General features: G+C 21.7%; 4 protein-coding genes across 4 annotated transcripts; 2 read left to right on the forward strand and 2 right to left on the reverse strand.

The window, feature by feature from the left end:
• Positions 1-7,216: 7,216 nt before the first annotated feature.
• SRAE_2000102500 (Hypothetical protein) lies at positions 7,217-7,462 on the forward strand (the record flags this gene model as incomplete). Its single annotated transcript, XM_024651927.1, has 1 exon — positions 7,217-7,462. One exon carries the CDS (start codon positions 7,217-7,219, stop codon positions 7,460-7,462), a length of 246 nt encoding a protein of 81 aa, XP_024505555.1.
• Positions 7,463-8,737: 1,275 nt separating this feature from the next.
• On the forward strand, positions 8,738-12,909 carry SRAE_2000102600 (Potassium voltage-gated channel subfamily H member 6; the record flags this gene model as incomplete). The annotated part of the gene is made up of 7 exons (XM_024651928.1): positions 8,738-8,980; positions 9,114-9,794; positions 10,138-10,314; positions 10,373-11,957; positions 12,096-12,416; positions 12,584-12,698; positions 12,753-12,909. The coding sequence occupies 7 exons, from the start codon at positions 8,738-8,740 to the stop codon at positions 12,907-12,909; spliced, it is 3,279 nt and encodes a 1,092-aa protein (XP_024505556.1).
• A 712-nt stretch (positions 12,910-13,621) lies between these two features.
• Positions 13,622-14,971, reverse strand: SRAE_2000102700 (Astacin-like metalloendopeptidase; the record flags this gene model as incomplete). The annotated part of the gene is made up of 2 exons (XM_024651929.1): positions 13,622-14,763; positions 14,806-14,971. 2 exons carry the CDS (start codon positions 14,969-14,971, stop codon positions 13,622-13,624), a joined length of 1,308 nt encoding a protein of 435 aa, XP_024505557.1.
• A 2,232-nt stretch (positions 14,972-17,203) lies between these two features.
• SRAE_2000102800 (Endoplasmic reticulum metallopeptidase 1) lies at positions 17,204-20,078 on the reverse strand (the record flags this gene model as incomplete). Its single annotated transcript, XM_024651931.1, has 2 exons — positions 17,204-18,001; positions 18,054-20,078. 2 exons carry the CDS (start codon positions 20,076-20,078, stop codon positions 17,204-17,206), a joined length of 2,823 nt encoding a protein of 940 aa, XP_024505558.1.
• Between the last annotated feature and the right edge of the window lie 2,960 nt (positions 20,079-23,038).

Here is a 23,038-nt window from a genome sequence, read left to right on the forward strand (position 1 = left end):
TTAGGATATATCTAAAAATATATCAATATAATTTTGAAAAGCTCATAAAAAATGAAGATATAAAAACGAAGATATAGTTGTTTAGTATTTAGCCTTCTTTCTCAGTCCACAGCACATTTTATTATGGGTGGTGTGATAGCAAAAATGCTACCGATAATAATACAAATCCAACCGAGGTATATATTTTTATCATTTAACAAAGTTATTGGAATTTTTATCATTTACTTTTTGTCTAGCTTTTTCTATTTTAATATCTTCAAATGAAGTTTCTTCTAAAAGTATATAACATATATTTTATTATTATTTTTTTTTAATACATTTCTCTGATCAGTAAAATTTATTAAAAGAGAAAAGATTTATTTTATCAAAAATAATAGTAATAAGAGAAAGCAGATTGTCTATTAAAAGTGCCTAAAATTAAGATCAATGATTGATAATAGTGTTATAAAAAGTTTGATTACTAATTTATTTTTACTAAATATAAATTAATTTTTTATTTAATTATTTTACTCATTTCATTGACATATGATTACATTGCTATAACAACTACTATGCCGAAAAACAATGTTTGAAAATTAAAGCTGTCAGGAGAGGATATAGCGCTGTTAGATACCTTTAATTTTCTTTATATTATTTATTCATACATCCAACACAATTAATTTCTCAATATCCCTTCTTAAAAATTCATATATTTATCATTTACATATAAGGTCATTATCTTACTATCCCCAAATTTATAAATTCTACTTTATATACTTATATATTATTTCAAACTGAATTTTTATATTTAAAAACCGAGAATTTTTTACTTCACTTGACCAGAACAAAGAACTGGTGACTAGATTTATTTTACCATAAAAAATATTAAAAAGAGGAGCCTAATAAGTATAAATAAGTAAATTCAAAACCTATACATTCTTAAACTGCTTTATCTTATTTCATTCATTATTTTATATAAAAATATATATATGTGTATATATATATTTTATCTAAATTTAATTTAATTTTGAGAAAAAAAATTTTTTTTTTATTTATAATATTGATAAAAAAAAATTATTATTATTGAGAATGATTATAGATAAATTTTTATTCTTCACACACCGTATTATTGTATATATATATTTTGAGGAAAAAAAATACTCAAAAAATTATAAAAGATTTTTTTTTTAATGTAATTTTATATAAATATAAATAAAATTATTGTATTGCTTTTATAAACAATAGTTTTGTTAAGAATTGAAAACAAGACAAATAAAAATGTCTCATGAAATATAAAAAATATTGGATGAAGGAGATAAAAAGTTTTCCTGGATACAATATGTAATATTTTATATGCATTGTTAATGAAATATCTTCACTATTGTTTAATTCATATTAGTTATAAGTCCTTGGTATTGGGACATACTAAACTACATATTTTAAAGCATATTGCACTATTCAATATTTTCAATTATTATTTTTACCTTCAATATATATTTTTTTTAAATTTTATATTTATTTATTTTAATAATTTTTTTGTTTTTTTTTAGATTTACATCTCTAACCTTTGTCTAAACCAAAATATTTTGCCATCAACCGGTACAAATTTTTTCACCAAATATATTTTCTTGAACTCAAATGAGTTATTAAAAATTTAAGGTGGAAAAGTTATTTTTTTTAAAAGAAAAAAAAAATAAGAATAATATATTATATTTAAAATAATTTTGTACCGAAGGTTTTTCTTCTCAATCAGTGATAGTTCTTCTTTTTTTTTTTGGAAAATTATTAATTATTATTCTATTTAATAAAAGTTTATTATTTTGGTATTTGTACATACAATTAACAAATTATATTGGATTATTAATTGTTCAGGTAATAATACATATATCAAAATTTACTTTAATAATTAAAAAAAAAAAATATTTTTAGATTTACAAGATTCGCCTATATATATATATATTATATATTCATTACACTAAAATTGTTATTGTTTGAAAATATTTTATTATCATTCATTGGTAAGTATTATAAACAATAGACAATTCTAATGATGACTGATATATTTTAGAGAATTAAAATTGATAACAATAGTAGCTGTAAAATATTTCTGCAAACGAGTTTAAAAAAATTTTTTTTTCCATCTACGAAACTGTTTTGTGTTCCAAGTTCTTTTTTTTTTTTATACAATATATTGTAATATAAACGTCAACGTCATCTTATCTAGACTTGTTGGCATCAAACTTCAACCTTCTTTGGTGAATTAATTATTTTTGCTTCTTTTATTAGTCTACATCCGGGAGAATTTACTTTTCTACAAACGTGCCATTCGACAAAATTTTTTCATCCACCATATTTGATATGCAAGATGAGAGCGGTAAGTTTTAAGAGGAAAAAAATTAAAAAATTAAGAAAAAAAAAATTATTTTTTTTTTTTATTAAAAGTTAGTGTGTCCCTTTTGGTTGTTGAGGAACTGAAAATTTTTATCTCATCATAAGTACTTTTTTGTCTTATATGTTTTTTTTTTCTTCTATATCTATTATACTCATTTGTTGTTCAAAAAAAAAAAAAAAAAAATTGGCCTTTTCTACTTTTCTTTCCCTTTTTAACTCATATAGTTAATTTTTTTTGTTAACTTGTTTAAATTGAATATTTAATAAGTTGTTTAATATAGATGTGTTATTATTGAATTGGATTTGGTATGGCGGTCCGGAAAATAATTATCTATATCGAGATGAATGAAAATTTATGTTTTAAATTTTTAGATAGTAGTGATACTTTTGGTTATTTTTTTATATTAAAATTGTATAAAAAAAAAATAGAATAAAATACTCTTGATATTTTCTTTAAATTATTCTTTATATTTTAATAATTTTATCAATTCTTTTTTTTTATCACTATATATTTTATAAATAATTTTATATATATATTATATATAAATGATATTTTGTACCATTTTGGCTTTTTATTTAAAGTTTATTTTATTACTTCTTTTCTTTAATTGATTTAAGCATTACAATTAAATAGGGAATTCTTGATATTCAAGACACTTAATGAATATAAGAATATATAATTTTTAAGAATGTGACTAACATTATATTAATGGAGTGGTGTGATTTAAAAAAGGGATAGCAAATATTAAAAATATTTTGTATATATAGAAAAAGTGTTAAAGGGATGAAATAATTATTACAGTGTGTCCAGAAAAATGTTGTCAATAAATATAGTGTGCCTTTTTTTTCCTCCTATTTTAATTTCTTCTTTTTCCTGTCTTTTGTATAAAAAAAAATATAAATAAATAAATAAATAAAAACACATTTGGTAGATTAAAGGTTGTTTTTCTAAAAGATCATTTTTCATAGAGTTACTCTATAATTAACAATAGTATTAAAAATCAAATTTATATTTTTAACTATTTTAGGAAAATATTATTATTATTTTTTTTATTATTTTTTTTTTAATATAAATTTTTTTCAACTTAATGTATTTACTTTATTATAATGGATAGTAAGAAAATTTTATTATTATATAACTGTTAAAGTAGAAGTATTATATGCTATTGGTTATAAAGTGTAACTGTGACTTAATATATATGATGAAGATGTTTTCAGAAAGAGATATCATGTCTATCTTTTATATTCTAAGAAAGAAATGAGGCATGGAAATTCTATTTTTTACATTGAGAAATAAGATATATATTTTATGAGAATATTTAAATATATAGATGTATCTGGACATAGGGCCTCTTTATTATGCATAAGAAGGTATTGAATTTTTTTTTTTTTTTAAAAACCATTAATTTTGATATGTCTTTACTATCCTTTTAACTATAGTATATAGTATATAGTATATATATGTATATAAATTTTGTTTCCGTTACTATATAATATGTTGTGTCTTCATTTTTAATTAAACTTAACTTATCATTTATTTAAAGCACATTCAAATCAAAAATGATATATGATATAAGAAATTACATTATCCATTTTGATTTTTAATTTATATTTCATGTTTTGTTTATGGTTTTTATTTTTAAATTTTATTATTTTTTTTTTTTGCTATTCAAAACATTTTTTTTTTATTATTTTTTATCTTATTTTAAATGAATAACTCATTAATTTTATAATCTTGTGTCATTAATTGAATATAACTTAGTTTTTTCACTGTACCGTTATCTAATATTTTAATAGGACCATATAAAGTATATCTACATTATTTAAATTTATTCAACCTTCATTATGTTGTCTGTTTGTAAAAAGACTATTTACTATTTAAATTCAAAATTCATTCGATGGCCATTCTTATTACAATTATTTATCTTATTTGTTACTTTATATGTACTTAGTTTGAATATAATTTTATTTTATTAAGAATATTTCTTTTTATAAATTAAATTAGTTAGATATATATTTAATAAATCATGTTATTATAAAAGGATAATTAAACTTTTTATTTAAATTATCTTATATATTTTTATTATATTGTTGATCCTTTACATTAAATTTATATTTTCTTTTAATCCATATTATTTTTATAAAAATACTATAATCCATTATTGTAAAAAAGTATAATACATATATTTTATGTTTAAAGTTTTAGGAAGATTCACACCCATTAGGCATTATTTTTTTATCATAATATTTTTACATTGAAATTTTTAGGTTTCGCCTTTTTCTAACCCCATTTATATCTCTTTCTATTTTATTGATGCTTCAGGCAGATTCTAAAGTAAATGACAACTTAAAACTTGCTTACTATGTCATATTCTATCATTATATCATTCCATTTATTTATTACATAGTTGAGTGAGGTAGATATATAAAAATCCTAAGTATAAAACTATTAATGTCCTCATTTTCTATACTTCCTTACTACCAAAAAAATTTTTTTTTTATGCTATACATTAACAGGATGTTTTGTTTCTCCTACCAACAAAAAAATATCATTAACCTTATGCTATTATATAATTGATATTAAAAATTCTCTTAAAAATTGAATGATTAATGTTTGAATGTGTTTTATATTTATATAATAATAGTTTATAGTGAATAAAATATTAATAAGATATTTATATTATATTATCTAATAGTAATATAAAAAAAAAATTTAATGAGTGATATAAATTAAGAGTAGAATTAAAAGAAAATCAAAGGAAAATTTGATGGATTTGTTGTTTAAATTACAATTCAATTAATTTTCCTTGTTGACATCTTAATTTAACTCAACTATAGATAATTAACATCTTAATACAAAATAAAATAGATTTTTCATTATTTTTAATTTATATGACTCATTTAGACTAATGTTTTTTATTTTATTTATATATTTTATTATAAATTATTTATTTTATATAATATTATTATATTTTAATAATTAAAAATTAAGATTTTTACAAATATATATATATATATTTATTATTAAATATATTACTTGATTATTCATTATTTTATGGTAACTTTTATAATTTTTTCATATTTACTATAAAATAGTAATATGTTATTTTACTACTTATATTAAATTTATTACTGTGTAATGTTACTTTAATATACATTATCATTTATACATTATAAATACCATATATCGATGAGAATAATTATATAATATTATCATTATTATTTAGTTTATGATATATATGTGAACTTTTATATATATATTTTCTTATATTAAAGTAAGGTAAATTTTAAAAATTAATAGATTATAAAAGATTATTTATATAATAAAATTCATTAACATATAATTTATAAAATATTATTATACTTGTCATATATAAAATTTAGTTATATATTTAAAAAAAATATATATAAAGATTTATTACATCTATATTTATGTTTTAAGAATGGTAAAAAAATATTTTGCCTAAATATTACAATTTTTATTAAGGGAAAATTTAGTGAAATATATAAAAGTGATTTCCTTTTAACCATCATGACATCCTGCTTCATCAATTTTATTCACTTAAAAATATAATTTCTTCTTCATTTGATCTCAGATTTCAGTTAGATAGTTTCAACTTTTTATATTATTTAAAATATCATCTTTTGCTTATTATATTTATTACTCATTACTTTAATATCATTTTTCTTTTATCAACTTCATTTATTTCATCTTTTAACCATATCTTAACTGCTTCTCTTTATATAATTTTTAAATATCATCCAAAGGCATAATGTATACTCATATATAATCTTTACTATTATTTATTTATTTATGCACCCATTCATATTTAAGCATAAATTTTTAAAATGTAAATGAATTTCTTTTTTTTTTTTTTTTTAATGTAAAAACATTTGAAAATTTACCATTCAGTAGCGGATAATGATGGAAATTCCTTTATTGTATATAAACCAATTAAAAAAAAAAAATACATAAAAATAATAGGTGTAAAATATATTTTAAAAAATTAGTTTAATAAAAATAAAAAAAAGTGTTATTTTTTTGAAATGATATTAAATGATATTAGAGAAGCAGTTGAAAATTTAATTTTTAATATAACTAGAATATAATTTTTTAAGTACACGTTTTTTTTTTTATTTTGTTGATTAAATTTTTTTTTTTTTTCAATTCTATATTTAAATTTCAGTAACAGTATATATACATATTTTTTTTTAAACAAAAATTATTTTTTTCCTATATTATTCTTACGACAATGTCGTTCATGGAAAAGTCTTAAATAATTACCACGATTTACTACTCTCATAATATATATACATATATATATATAATTTTTGTTATCCAATTTCTCGTTGTATTTTTTAAAGACTCTTAAATTATAGATTTTTTTTAAAGTTGTTTATTTGGAAAACTCCAATATATCAGCAAAAAGATTTGTAAAAAAAAAAAATTGAATGATAGATAATAGAATAGAAAAAATGTTTATTTCTTGAAAAATATTTTGAAGCAACAAAAGACAATAATTATATAAACAGGTTATTACTGCTGTTGCCCATCAATTATTTCAATTTTTTTTTTACTATTTTTTTGGTATATTTTTTTAATTGCTGGTATTTTTTCCTATAAAATCTATATAAAAAAAATTCTTATAATTAAAAGAGACTTATTGAAGATTAATTAGTTTAATATTAATATTAATGCAGTATCTGAAAAGGCTGAATTGGGATTGTGAAACTTTTATATTTTATGGTCTATTATCATCTTATTCCATCTACTTAATTAAATCTAAATTAATTCTAAATAATTGTATTTTCTTATTTTACTTTAATACTATATATATTTGTTCCTATGAAGACAGCCATCTTCGGTGGTGGTGATCCATCTTCAAATAGCTCAACAGCTAATGCTTCAGGACCTCCTCCATTAACATTCACTCCACCAGCTCTCCTTTCTGCAACAACTTCTTCAACACATCATGGAAGGAGAAGTGGTTCGAGTGGTGTGTCTAATGTTAGAAGTATATCTCATGCAACTAGGAGACATTCAAGAATGCAAAATGTAGGATTATTAAAAATTATTCTTGATAGTTCTTAAAATATACTTTAAAAAAACAACAAAACAAAATAGTATATGCATTGTAAAATAATAATATAGAAATATACCGCTTATTAGAAGTAATTTCTTTCTTAAATATATAATAATATAAATATCTAAGTATTACAAATTGTTTGCTAAACTCAATATATTATTCCATATATAGAAAATAGGTAACTAAGAGTAAAGAGTATTTAATCAATTATCAAATTTTCCATATACATATTCTTTCAAACACCTAAAATTTCATTTTCATTTACTTTCATATATAATATACCTCTCCAGGAAGAGGTCCACTATCCCACTATTTTAAATATTATTTTATCTTTTAATAATTTTAATGAATAAACAAAAAAGTATCAAACATAAGATTTCATTTGGTTTAAAACCTACTGTTCCTAGAAGATTCTCATTACTTGAGAAACCTTTATTAAAGACAGCTTCATTATATCAAGAACAACGACAAAAATTTCCTACATTAACAACATTTCTTTCTAATTCATCTTACATCAAGGTAACTTTTTTTTTTTTTCTAGAATATATCAAATTATATATAAAAAAAAAAGTTTAAAAAAAAACTTTTTTTTTTACCTATTATATAAAATTACAGTATTCATTGATAGATATAGTTTAATTTTTAATAGTATACATATCATTATTATTTTTATTTATTTTGAATTGAAAGAAATTTCCCTATTCATCTTTTATCATTATTGAAAAAAAAATAAATATATATATATATAGGCATGTAAATGTTTAAGGTCTCCTTCCTCTTTTTATCAACAAATATATAAATATCTTTATTATATATATATATATATATATATATAATATTTGAATAAAAGTATGATAACGGTCATTAATATATTGTGTTGTCATTACATAAAGAATAAACAATAGAATGAGTTATTTATATTGATATCACTTTTATATAGTACAAAAAGAATGATGATGATATTAAAATTGTTGAGTTTCCATCTTCCTTCCAATAATTATTTATAAAAAGATAAGATTTTGTAAAGTATTACAACTAAGGGTGGGAGGTAAAAAGAAGAGGGCATGGAAAAAGTGGAATGAATTTACATTTCTAAATGTGGCGTTTCACATTTTGAGTTTTTGAAGAATCTAATTTGACAGCTACATAACTATTTTCCTGTTGTGAAAAGATTTTATTTAGCTATATATAGTATTTATTTGTCTTTTTATAGCATATATTAAGATTATTTCTTTATTTTATTACAAATATTTTTATTTTTACCAAAATATTAAATTACTATGCCATTTATACCTACATCAGAGGCATACCTTAGTAATGTTTCACCAAGACCATTTTTACCATCAGGATTAAGTTCTACTCAACAAAAAAGATTATCTTATGCCTCAGGTAGTAATAGACTTTTTCGATTCTCTACTTCTACACCAATCAAAACTCTTGAAACTGTTCAAGAAGATGTAACTGCTGAGGAAGAGAGTAATGATAATAATTGTAAATTTTCATTGGAAACAATTAATAGTAGGGTATGTCTATTAGTATTTTTTTAATGATTAATAATTATTAATTATTTTATTCCTGTTTTCTTGAATTAATAATAATAATTTTTTTTTTCAAGATACAGGATTTTTTTTTTATTATTATTAATTATATCTTTAGACATTAACAGTAAATCAAAGTAATAGTAATATTAGTTTAAGTAATAGTGGACATGAACAAGGAATTAACAATAAAATATCAAGTTTAGATAATTATAATTATCTAACTAAAAATTCAACAAATGATGAATCATCTAAATTTTTTTCATCATATAATGATGATAATGAAGTTTTTAAAAATTCTCCTACCTCTAGTTATGATACTTCATCTATAATTATGGATAGAAATGATATTGAAAGATCAATGTCATTATCATATTTATCAAATATTACAAGCCTTAATAAAACACATCAGGGAAAACGCCTATCATACTCTAAAATTAATCCTTTATTAAATCAAAAAGCTTCATCACTACCACAAAATTCTCCTTATTCATCAGGTACATCTAATCGTTTACCATACTCATCATTTTCTTCAAAAATTATTAATGATAGTCATTTGTTATCATATAATAATAATATTTTTAATGATTCTATATCATCATTGGATAATGGAAAAAAATCTAGAAAATATTCATTAACTCCTATTATGTATCATTCTGGAACTTCTATTAATACAGGTCATGGGTCTACATCCAATTTATCACCAGCTGCTACAGTTGTTAGAAGAGCCAGTATGGCAGTTAGAAAATTATCTATGGCTATTCCCAGTCTTTCTCCAGATCCTATTCCTCATTTTGCGGTATAAATTTATTATTATTTTGTTATAAAAAAATATATATATATTTTTTTTTGTTACCAAATGTTTTTAAGGGTTATAAGAACTATCAGTAGATATATGTATATATGTAATATTACGTGTGCTTATGTGCCAATGTTTTTTTTTTTTTAATTTTTTTTTTATTATATACATTTTTATATTTCAATTTAATATATGTCTTTTATATTAAAGACAAAAGTGAATGTCCTTAAAATATAATAAATATATAAAAATAATTTTTTAATAATAAGTGGGTGGGATATGTATATATATATATATAAATCTATTTATATAATAAAATAATTAATATTATATTAAAATTTAGGTTTTGTCGTTAGGTGCTGATGTTCTCCCGGAATATAAACTTCAACCAACAAGGATTCATCATTGTACAATAGTTCACTACTCACCTTTCAAAGCAGTATGGGATTGGATAATTTTATTATTAGTTATATATACAGCAATTTTTACACCATATGTTGCAGCCTTCCTTCTTAGAGAAGTATGTTTTTTTTTTTTTAATCATAAAATAATAATATAAAAAAAAAATTTTTTTTTAGTCACAAAATAATGGAACACGAAAAGGAACATCATTTACAGAACCTCTAGAAATTATAGATCTTATCGTAGATATAATGTTTATCGTAGATATTATAATTAATTTTCGCACAACATATGTTAATGATAATGACGAGGTAGTGTCACATCCGGGTAAAATAGCGATGCATTATTTTAAAGGTTGGTTTATCATTGACCTTATTGCTGCTGTTCCATTTGATTTGCTATTAGCAAATAATGAAAATGATGAAGTTGGTACAACAACACTTATTGGTCTTTTAAAAACAGCTAGACTTCTTAGGTTAGTTAGAGTAGCAAGAAAATTAGATAGGTATTCTGAGTATGGTGCTGCTGTTTTATTACTTTTAATGGCAACATTTGCTTTAATAGCACATTGGTTAGCATGTATATGGTATGCAATAGGATCTGCAGAATTAGCAAATAAAGAAAATATAACATGGTTACATCATTTAAGTAAACATCTTAATGAACCATATATTAGTACTAATGGTACAGTACCTGTTGGTGGACCAAGTTTAAAAAGTAGATATGTAACTAGTTTATATTTTACACTTAGTACAATAACATCAATAGGTTTTGGTAATGTATCAGCAACAACTGATTCAGAAAAAATATTTACAATTATAATGATGATACTTGGAAGTTTAATGTATGCAAGTGTTTTTGGAAATGTTTCTGCTATTATTCAAAGGTTATATTCAGGAACGGCAAGATATCATACAGAAATGTCACGATTAAGAGAATTTATACGTTTTCATCAAATTCCAAATCCATTAAGACAAAGATTAGAAGAATATTTTCAACATGCATGGAGTTATACAAATGGTATTGATATGAATTTAGTATTAAAAGGTTTCCCAGATTGTTTACAAGCTGATATATGTCTTCATTTAAATAGAAATTTATTAAATAATTCACCAGCATTTGCAGGATCATCACCAGGATGTTTAAGAGCATTAAGTATGAGAATGAGAACAACACATGCTCCACCTGGTGATACATTAGTTCATAGAGGAGATATATTAACAGGTTTACATTTTATAGCAAGAGGTTCAGTAGAGATAGTTAAAGATGATATGGTAATGGGTATACTTGGTAAAGATGATGTTTTTGGTGAAAATCCTCTTTTATATGATGATGTTGGTAAAGCTAGTTGTAATGTTCGAGCATTAACTTATTGTGATCTTCATAAAATACTTCGTGATGATTTACTTGATGTTCTTGATATGTATCCTGAATTTGCAGAAAATTTTTGTAAGAATCTTATTATTACATATAATTTAAGAGATGAAACTCAAGTAACAAGAAAAAAATTTGATAGGCAACGCCTTTTAAGAATGAGTAGTAATGGTGTTGTTGGTAATTCTATGATACGGGAAAGTCAAAGTGAAGATGTAAGAGCATTAAGAAGTGAAACTAGAAATAAATTATCATCTGGAGATGGTATTAATAGAGATGATACACAAAGATGTGTAGATAAAGATGAAATTAATGATTTAGAAAAATCAAAATTAGAACCAATAGCTAGTGTAAAAAGAAGTTTAAGAGAAATGAGAAGAAGTTCAGGTAAGTGTTAAAATAGATTAAAATATTTTGTATATTATAAAAGATTGTCTACCAAATTTACTATGTCTTTTTTTTAACTTTTTTTTCTTATTTTGGCATGTTAAGAATAATTTTTTTACCCATTTTATTTACCTATAGGTGAATCGTATATTCAAGGTCTATCACCAAATGTAAATCAATCATTTTCAAAATCTCCAACACCTTCTAAACATCCTTCATTAGGATCTTCAGGAAGTGGCTTAAGAAGCCAGCATCATCGTCCAGCTACAGTATCTGAATCTGTTCCATTGTTAAGATATGCAGACGATGAATGCATTAGTGGAAGAAATTCAGTTTTTGCAGATGATTCAACTTTATTAATGCCTAATTCTCCTTCGTATATCATTCCACCTTCCCCAATAACAATGAGTGTTGATAAGAATGGAAGTGGGAATGAAAAGTCGTTGTTTTATACAAATGGTACTGTTTACTATATCTATTTTTTTTTTGTTTATTAAATAATTATAATTGCTTATAATAATGTTTGTTTATGTTTGTAATGTTGTTATTTTTTTTTTTATTTTTTATTTTATTTTTTGTTAATTTAGTATTAGAATTTTAAATCATTATTAACTATTTTTTTTTAGTTCTAGATGCAACATCATATAAATTATCAGCACCAAGTGGGAGTTCATTTGAACCGGGTGAAGTAGAAGATAAAAAGTTGATAAACGTAAACAGAAGATTAGATCAAATAGAAAGGTAATTTTTTTTTTAAAATATATATAAATAAATAATAAAATAATTTAATTTTAGTAATATAATGAATATGCAAGCAAAAATAACAAATGATTTGGAAGAAATAATACGTCTATTAAGATTAACCGGTGCCTTAAACAGTCCCACTGAAGAACAGGAACCAAGTCCTTCAGAAAAAAAGACGACTATTAACACATCACCAACATACTTGTAAAAATGCACTTATAATGGAAAGAAATAGTAACATTAGAAAATAATAAAAAAAAAAAAATTAAAATAAATGGGGAGAATTTTATACAATAGAAAATTCAATTATTAATAAAAGATTATAATAGAAAAACAACAAATAATACTTTCAAAATCAATAATTGGCATTCCATGTCTCATCATTGATATTAGTTGTTACGGGTTTATAATATTTACAATTAATTTAATTTTATATAATTTTCTTTTTTAAAATTTAAAAAATATGAGAAAAAAATTATGTTTATATGAAGTTATTAATTATAGTCATATCATCAATATTATATACAAAAAGAATGACTTTTCATAATATGAGATAGGGAAAAAAAAATGTTTATGATATGAAAAAAATTATGATATTCTTAGTTAAAAGAATATTATTGTTTTTATATATACCTTGTTTTTTTTTTGTAAAATAATAATAAAAAAATAGTATAATTTGAAATATTTTTATTAAAATTAGGTTGAATAAAAGTAAAAAACTATACAAATTATATAACTAATTCATACATATATATACAGATAAAATAAATTGTCACTTTTCTAGTAAATTTAAAAAAAAATTATCTAATTTCATGGTAAATAAAGGTAAAATTTTAAAAAAAAAAATTATACTAAAAGAGATTCTTAGGACGAAGTACACGCTTACAAATATTTTTTGAAAAACTTAATAATTATCAAATTTAACAAAAACCACAGGTTTTGGCACACAGTGTACGCATCATTGTTTTAACATTTCCCAGATGGCATCTAGATTTTGTCCACCAACAAACTGTAATTCTATCAACACAATAATTTTCTGAATCTTTAATTATAATTGATGAGTATGATTCTCCTAATTCAGTAAAAGGATCATAAGCAGTAGACTGACCTGATGATTCATAATTTGGTTTATATGGATTGTTAGCATGAGGAACATAAGAATTTGAATTATTTATTCTATTATTTTGTTGTTTGTTATTACTATTATTATTATTAAATTCTTCATCTTTTGATTGATAAGGATTTTTTGTATATGTAAATGTTGGTTGTATAGGAATATTATTATATGGTGAATTATATATAGGAACTGCTAAAGCTTTTGCATGTGTAAGAATTTCATTACTAGTTGGACGTTTTTTTATTTCCATATCAATATAATCTTTACATTTATACATTCTATTTATTTTTTTTAAATCAACTTCACTAAAATCTTTAGCATTACCTATTGTTGTTGCCATTGATGTAATTTTTGGTAACATTGTTGGAAGACCATTTTTACTAAATGCTAATGAATCATAATGAAGAATACTTTTATAATCATAATCCTGACCATAATAACTTGTTTTTGTTAAATCTACCTTACCAAATTGATCTAATGCTCCACGATCAATATTTTGCCAGATAATATCAATATATGAATCACGATCCCATCGTTCATGTTCATGATAAAATCCAACAACATGCATCATTTCATGAATAATAGTAGGATATTCCATACAACCATTATCAAGTGAAAGTACTTGAACTCCTGATGTTCTACCAACTTCACTAAAACAACCATCAACTTTTCCTATAAATAGATAATCAGTTTGTCCAGGACTTCTTGGAATGAAACGTATACATGTTTTTTCATGATATTGTTTAACAGCTCGTGCTAAAAGTGCTCTTTCATGAGATGTATAATGTGGTGATATAGCATATGGAATTATAGCATTTGGCCATAATTTTGTAAGACGTGATACACCATTACGTCTACGACGTCTTGATGATGCTATAGGTCCTCGTATATCTGGTTTATAATTGTTAATGGCTTCAATTGTTATAGGAGATGATTCTAATTCATCTGATAAAAAAATATATATGTAATAAATAAATAAAATTATACCTTTAGTAAGTTTTTCAGCATTTTTAAAATCATCTTCATTTAAAGCATATGTTGGTTGAAGAATTTTAGATTGTGTATAGTGAATATTTATTAATACGATTAAAAAAGTCACACTTATAAATAAATTGTTCCATAAAGGTAAAAATCCTTTAAAGATATATCTCATATTTATATGAGAAAATTTTTTTTATATTAATTCAAAAAAAAAAAATAATTTGAAAAAATATTAAAAACAATTTTCAATAATCCATTCAACAATTATATGATATTTTATAATATCAATAGTTAATTAAAAATCAGTTTGAAGCTAAAATTTAATGTATTGTGTTAAAATTAATTAATATATAAAAATATATTATATGTATTTATATTGTAATAATATTTTATGGATTATGTCTGGTACGTATATCTTAAATAAGATGAAGCAAAACAAGAAAGAAATGTTGATATAAAATAATTAAAACTTGTTACCTTCTTATATATATATATTTATATGTATATATATATTTATATTATATAGAAATATTGATATCACCTCCAGATCAAGGTGAAAATATTTTATGGGACTAAGGGCTTCTTAAACAATGTTATATTTATTTAATGATAGATATTTTTGAAATTATACTTATAACAGGTATAGGGAATGTCTATTTATGGAGAAAATAGGAGGTAGCTTATCTTAAATAAGGAGCTTAAAAATATATATTAAGAAATAATTGACCTTGAAAAATCATTTTCATGATAGAAATAAATGGTACCATGATTCATAAAAATATTAAAAGTTGTAAAATTTGAAATTGTTTTTGTAAAAAGCTTTGTCACAAAATGTAAATATAAAGAAAAAAAAAAGATAATGATGATCGATGGATAGATGGATGAGATTTAATTAAAATTTTCAAAATCAAGCTTTTAAGTGTAAATAATTACAATGTGGACACTTAAACAAGATCCTTTTCTACTTGTACAATTCTTTTAAGATTTTAACATTAATATTTTTAATAATAAACTAGTGTAAACTTTACCCTTTTTACCTCTTAATCAACCATTACTAATACCTAAGATTGGTAGTTGTCAAAACTTGTTTTATTCAACTACATGTACTTTTATTTTTTTTTTTACAGTTTTAATAAATTTTACGATATTTCTTTTATAAAATTTAGTGAAAGTTAAAATGAATAATTTTAGAGTGATCGAAATATATATATATATATATATGATTTGTATAATAATAATAATCAAATAATAAAATTATTAATAAATGAAACATAGATAACAGTTATGTTTAATATTATAATAATTAATAATATTATAATTTGATGGAGAAAAATAAATAAAGTTGTTAATAGAAATATATATCATTCAATACCTTGAATATCCTTATTTATTATAAAAAAAAAGATTCTAGTTTTGTATTACATTATCATAATTTGTTTGTAATATTGTTATTGTAAACATCTGTTTTCATTAATTATCTTAACAACATCTTAAAATATAATTTAAAAAATAATAATTTTAAATAAAATAATTGGTTTAAAGTACAAATTTGTCAAAAAAAAAAACAATACAAACTAATATTTTGTTATACATATGAAATTTTATTTTTTTTTTTTTAAAAGAATATAAAATATTACATATACATATAAATATATATAATAATGATAGAAAAAGAAAAAATAGAATATTGATGAAAAGTGAAATGAAAATCAAGGATATTGCCAGAGGCTGACATGTTACGTCCTTCATCATATGGTAAAATAATTAAAAAGTATCATTTTAAATGGTATTTGGCAATGAAATTATATTTGCTTATCATTTAAAAAAGATGTACTTTAAGGTATATTATAATAAAAATTATTAAAAATTTACTAGTAATAAATATTATTTATATAATATAAAATTGATATAGCGATACTTTATTAATGTATTATTTCTTTTCTTTTTCATGAATCCCTCAAAATGTGGCTTTATAATTTAATAAAAACAAGTCAAGGTAATAATTTTAAAATGATTGAATTTCTTTTATTATACGAAATATGTAAAAATTTATCTACTTCAAACAACTATTAAATAAGTGTGTATATAGATAATATTAACAACTTTATCCTAAACATCCTTTTAAACCGGATTTTTTTGAACAATCTTTATACTATTTAATGTATTTATATAATAGGAAAAAGTATATTTTAAATAATTTTGTTTTTATCCTTTCTTTTCTTAGCTATTGTAATTTTTTTTTCAAAGAAATTATTTTAAAACAATTTTCAAGATAGATTATTGTAACTTAAATATAATCTTTAAAAGTTAAAATAATTGTCAATTGATAATAATATAAAAGAGATTCGAATATAAATAATTTTGAATGTATAAAAAAAAAAAACGATAATAAATAAAATATTATTTAAAAAATTTTTGTAACAACTTCTGCATGCCATGATGATGCTGTCATAGCCCAAGGACCATTAGGTGATAATTGTCTTCTTTTTTTAATTTCTTTACGAATATCATTAATTACAGATGATGTCATTTTATCACCATATAAATAATGACTAGTTACTGTTACTTTCAATCGTTTAATAGAATTATTATTATTATATAAATTTGAACGATTTTTTATTTCTTTTAAAATTTCCTCATCACTTGTTATATCTGTCATATTTTCATCATATAAACCACATGATAATTTAATAATTAATTCCCAATCACCACATTTAATTCCATTACATGTTAAAAAAGCATATGAACTTTTACTTGTTATTTTATCATTTCCAACAATTGTCCATCCATTTATAATACAATCTTCAGTATGTATTGGTGACATCACTACAGACATCTGTCCTGATCCTTTAATATTAAATTTATATATATAAGTATTATTATATATATTTAAATCATTTAATTTAATACTTGTTTCAATATTAAATTTATTTTCATGTAATTCTGCTACTCTAATATGATTATCAGAAATTCTATTAGCTGTTGGATAATAATATGGTAATTCACAATATTTTCCTTTATTTTCACAATTAATATTATTAAATTTTACATCAATTAATAAATTATTTGATGTTGGTAGGAGAACGGGATTTTTAACAAATGGAATATCCATTACTCCACGATTATCCTGAGCTATAACATATAATTGTGAAGAATTTATTGGTATATCTGAATTTTTTTCAAAATATTGTCTATGAACATGCTAAAAAAAAATAAGATAAAAAAAAAAGACAATATATATATAATTAACTTACATATAATTGTGTTCTTCTAACTGTAGGAAAATCATCAGAATAATGATATGATCCAATTTGTGAATTTAATTTTAACAAAAATAACATACCAAACCATATAAATATTAAAGTTGTTATCATTCCACATTTTGTATTAGTATTTGTTTTACTAAATAAATGAATAAAATTAAGTGATGAAAAATAGACAGATATTCCAATAAATAATCCAATAATAATTTCACTATTATCAGAACTTCTTCCCATAATAGGAATAAATATTGATAATACCATAATTAATGTATATATAATCATTAATGAAGCAATAGGTGCTGTAAATATTGTTATTATAAAACCATCAACATTTCTTTTTCCTTTTGTTTTTTTCTTTTTTAATGATTTGTAAAATATTTGAAGAAATTTATTAATTAAATTAAAAATAAGTAATATTGTTATTAAAAATCCTGAGGCAATTTCAAGTATTGTTAAAATAAGGAGAAGTAAACTTTGAAAATAGATAACTGAATTTTGAAATGTTATAATATTAGTATCTGATCTAACAAATATAGTATATATTGATAGTATACCACAAAAACTTGGTATAACATAAAATACTCCAGAATAAATATGATTAGAATACCATAACATTTTAAGATTTAAAAATTGAATAACTTTTGTTGATAAAAATATAAATAAAATCATTGATAAAAATGAAATAAAATGAAGAAATATCAAAGTTAAAAATTGAGATGAATATTTTTGTATTTTTGAACTATTATTAGATAAATTTTTCAAAGGTATCAAATCTTTTGCTGCCATTATTAATGATATTATTATTAATGTCCAATTAAGATAGTATGCTGTATTCATTGAATAAACAATAGTTGTAATTCCAAGAATATCAAAAAATACAAATTTTTTATCTTCATATTGTGCTGGATTATTAAAATATGGAGAATTAATTAATTCTTTTACTGTAGCAAGAACATTTTCACCTGCTCTTTGTAAACTTCCAGGTGTTATTCTTTTAGCTTGATCAAATTCTGTATGCCACCAATAACCATTTTGAACATATGCAATATCAAGACCTGGAATTCTTCCATAATCTCTAAATATTCTAAAATCAGTGTCTCCTGGATAAACACCAGATTGAAAAATTTCTTGTCCTAAAACTGAACAATGTGGATGGATTGCTGAATTAAGATATGCTTGTAAAATCCATTGATTACCAGGACCTGCTTGAAATAATAATTCTCTTCCACCAGAACCAGATGCTTCAAGATTTATAAAAGCTCTAACTGAATGTCTCCAGGGATGTTTAGTTATAAAAGCATGTGATGCAAGTAAAGAAGACTCCTCTGCTCCATTAAAAAGAAAAATAATATCAATAGGATAAGGTCGTGATCTTGTTGAAGTAAGAACATCAAGAAGTTCTATCATTAAAGCACATTGTACTAAATCATCAGATCCACCATCAGATGTTGGCCAGGAATCATAATGACAATTAATAAGTAAAGATGTTCTACTAGGAGATATTCCAGTATGTACTGGTGAAAGTCTAGCAATAATATTTGATATATTTTTATAACATATTCCAAAACCATCTGTATCAAAACGAGGCATATTAAAACAACTAGATTCATATTGTGTTTCAATTTCAATTGAATGTTGTGTAAATAAAGCTTTTTCTTTTAATTGGTTTAATTTATTTTTTATTAAATTAAATGTTTTTAATTCACAATTAATAGAACCTGCTGGCTTATTTCCAATATCAGATAATTCTTGAAGAAAATTTGATATTCTTGTTTCTGAAAAACTATCCACAAAATCTATTGGATCTTTTGGTGTAGGAAGTTTAGTATGTAAATGAAATGAAATCCATACTATACAAATAAATAAAGATAAAAAAAAAATCCAATTTGTAAAAGAAATGTTATACTCAAATATGTGTGTCCTAGATTTATCTACATAATCATCAAGTATAGATGGTGGATTTCTTTCTTTAATTGGAGAAAGTCTTCTTTTTCTTAAAAGATAATTTGTTTCCATAATAACTTACTGAAATAGCATAGAAAAATATAAAGTAAAATATGTGATAATAATATAGAAATACTTTTTAATTACAATTAACATTATTTTGTTAAATATTAATATCAATGTTCAATTCTTATCAATATTTTTATAGATTGTATAAAACTTTATAGGTATATGAAATACCACAATTTGATACTTCTATATAGTTATTATTGATATTATACATTTTGTATCAAAGAGTAATGTATTATTGTAATTTTAGCAAAATAAATTGATAAAACTTTATATTATCAATAGAATAATAGTCATGTAAGAAGTATCAAACAAAAAAATTTTATGTAACTAAAACATTTGGTATAATATTTTGATTTTATTAATTAATAGATATTTTATATTCTAAAATTTTATTAAACATTTTATTTAATAATAATTAATAACTTTAAAAGTTTGTTTTCTACAGTACATTTATATTCAAAAATTTAATTTAAAACTAAAAATTACTAGTCATTTTTAACTTAAAATTTATGTATATAAAAGTTTACTATATTTTCTATCTCAAAAAAGTATTTCATTTTTTTATCAAAAATGTTTTTTATTGCAATCAATTAACTTAAGAAATTGTTAACGTTTTCTTCAAGTAATATTGTTGTCATTTTTTGAGCACATTATATTTTCTTAATTGCAAAAATGTGTTTTTAATTATTTCAAAAATAATTTATTTTTATAAAATCAAATTAAATCATTGAGTTAAAAAAAAACCAATTCTAAATATTCATAGGATTTTTTTTCTTTAAATATAATTTATTGTAATTAATTTTGTATAAATTATATTTGCCATCAAAATGATAATTATTTTGATGAGGAAATAAACCAAATGATAAAAGAATTTTATATTAAAGTTGTTAAGAAATTTTTTAAAAAATAACATTAAATATTATATCTTTAAAGAAGGAGAATTTAAAATTTTGTTACGTGATAATTAAAATATTGTATAATAAATTATTTATTTTTTGACACAATCTAAAAACATTTTGAATTTAAAATTTTCAAAAGATTTTCGTTAAAATTTTATTAAATGTGAAATTAGTTAACAATTTACATTCGGATTACGTGTTATGAAAAAATTTTTTTTTTAATTTTAAAATAAAAGTTTATACAATTGATTGTCTTTGAAAAATGAAAATTTGTAAAGATAATCATAAATAAGATAAAATAAAAACTTTAGAAATTATGACAAAACGAGTAAATGAACGAGATTGGAGAATATTTTAAAGCAAAATAGAACTTTTATGATAATTTTAAAAATTTAAAGATAAGCCTATAATAATAAATTAGTTTTTTTGCAAAAGATAAATTAAATTTTTTATTATCTTCATAAAAGTTTTTTAATTTATGATACGATAAAAAATGTTGCTAAAAAAATATTCAAAAACATTGTCATAATTAAAGTAAATTATCTTTTAATGATGCTAGACTTGTTTGCATTGAATTTATATAATCATTTTAGGTATACCACATCTTAAAAAAATTTCCAATTTTAAATATTTTTTGAGGTACAAAGTCTGGCACTTTCTTGAACTTAATTCAATATCATTATTTTTTATATCTTGAAAGTAATTAAAGATATAAAGTTATTTTGAAGACAGATTCTATATAAAATCTTACTAGAAGTCGATAGAAAAATTTTGCTTCTATTTATCTTCACTATGAAGTGAGATAAAAAGAGACAAAATGTTTTCTAAAATATTCATTGTTCTCGACTTTTCAGTATCTCAGCAAATATTTATCCTATGAAGATGAGACTACTTTCATTCAATTTCTATTCAAAAGTTAGTCTAGATTCATAATTTCTAGAGCTATAGCATCATTATTTTCATAGATTCAGAAAGTGGCTAAAAAATATTATAGAGATCCGAATTTACCTCTAAAAATGTGAACAAAAAAGAGCAACTTTTTTTGGAATTTGAATATGCTACTATATTCATTCGATAGCTCTTGAAAGGAGATAAATTTTGAATATAATCAACAATATTCTAAAATTGAAACTTCAGGAGTTATAAGGATTCAAAGATGAGGGGCGAAATTGTGGAATATTTTTTTTAAATCTCGATTTTTATGATAATATAGTGAATTTTAAAAATAAATACTTTATTCTAGATCACTTTTTTACGAGAAATTCATTAAGCCTATTCACATCTTCATAGGACTTATAAAAATGAAGTTATGATAAGAAAAAGGTTTAGAAAAAAGTTTTAAGAATCGTGTGATAACTCAAGTTTATGAGGTCACAGAACTATGAAACTTGATGCGCTGTGCTTCTTTCATAATTTAAGATATACCGTACGTTGAAAACATTTTTTTATTTTCAATGGTTCTTGAGATATGAAACTTGGTATTTTTTCGCGCGTAATCTATTGTCACCATTTTTTTATATCTCAAAAGTGCTTGAAGATATAAAAAAATTTTGAAGGTAGACCCTATTTGAAAACTCATTTGAAGACGATTGCAGAAATCTGATTTTATTTATCATGATTTTGAAGCAAGATATGAACAAAGGCGGAAATTTTTCTAAAATATTCATTGTTCCCGACTTTTCAGTATCTCAGCAAATAATGATCCTATGAAAATAGGACAAGTTTCATTCGATTTCTTATCAAAAGTTATTCTAGATTAATAATTTTCATAGCTATAACTTTATTATTTTTAGAGATATAAAAATTGGCTGAAAAATTTCTAGATTTCTGATTTTACCTCTAAAACTGTTACCAAAAGTAAACAACGTTTTTTGGAATTTAATTATGAAACTATAGTCATTCGATAGCCCTTGAAACGGGATGAATTTTGAATATAATCAACAATATTCAAAAACTGAAACTTCAGGAGTTATAAGTATTCAAAGTTGAGGGGCGAAATTGTAGAATATTTTTATGTAAATTTCGACTTCTATGATACAATGAGATATTTTAAAAATAAAT

The sequence above is a fragment of the Strongyloides ratti genome, assembly GCF_001040885.1.
Source record: "Strongyloides ratti genome assembly S_ratti_ED321, chromosome : 2".
In the NCBI taxonomy this organism is placed as follows: domain Eukaryota; kingdom Metazoa; phylum Nematoda; class Chromadorea; order Rhabditida; family Strongyloididae; genus Strongyloides; species Strongyloides ratti.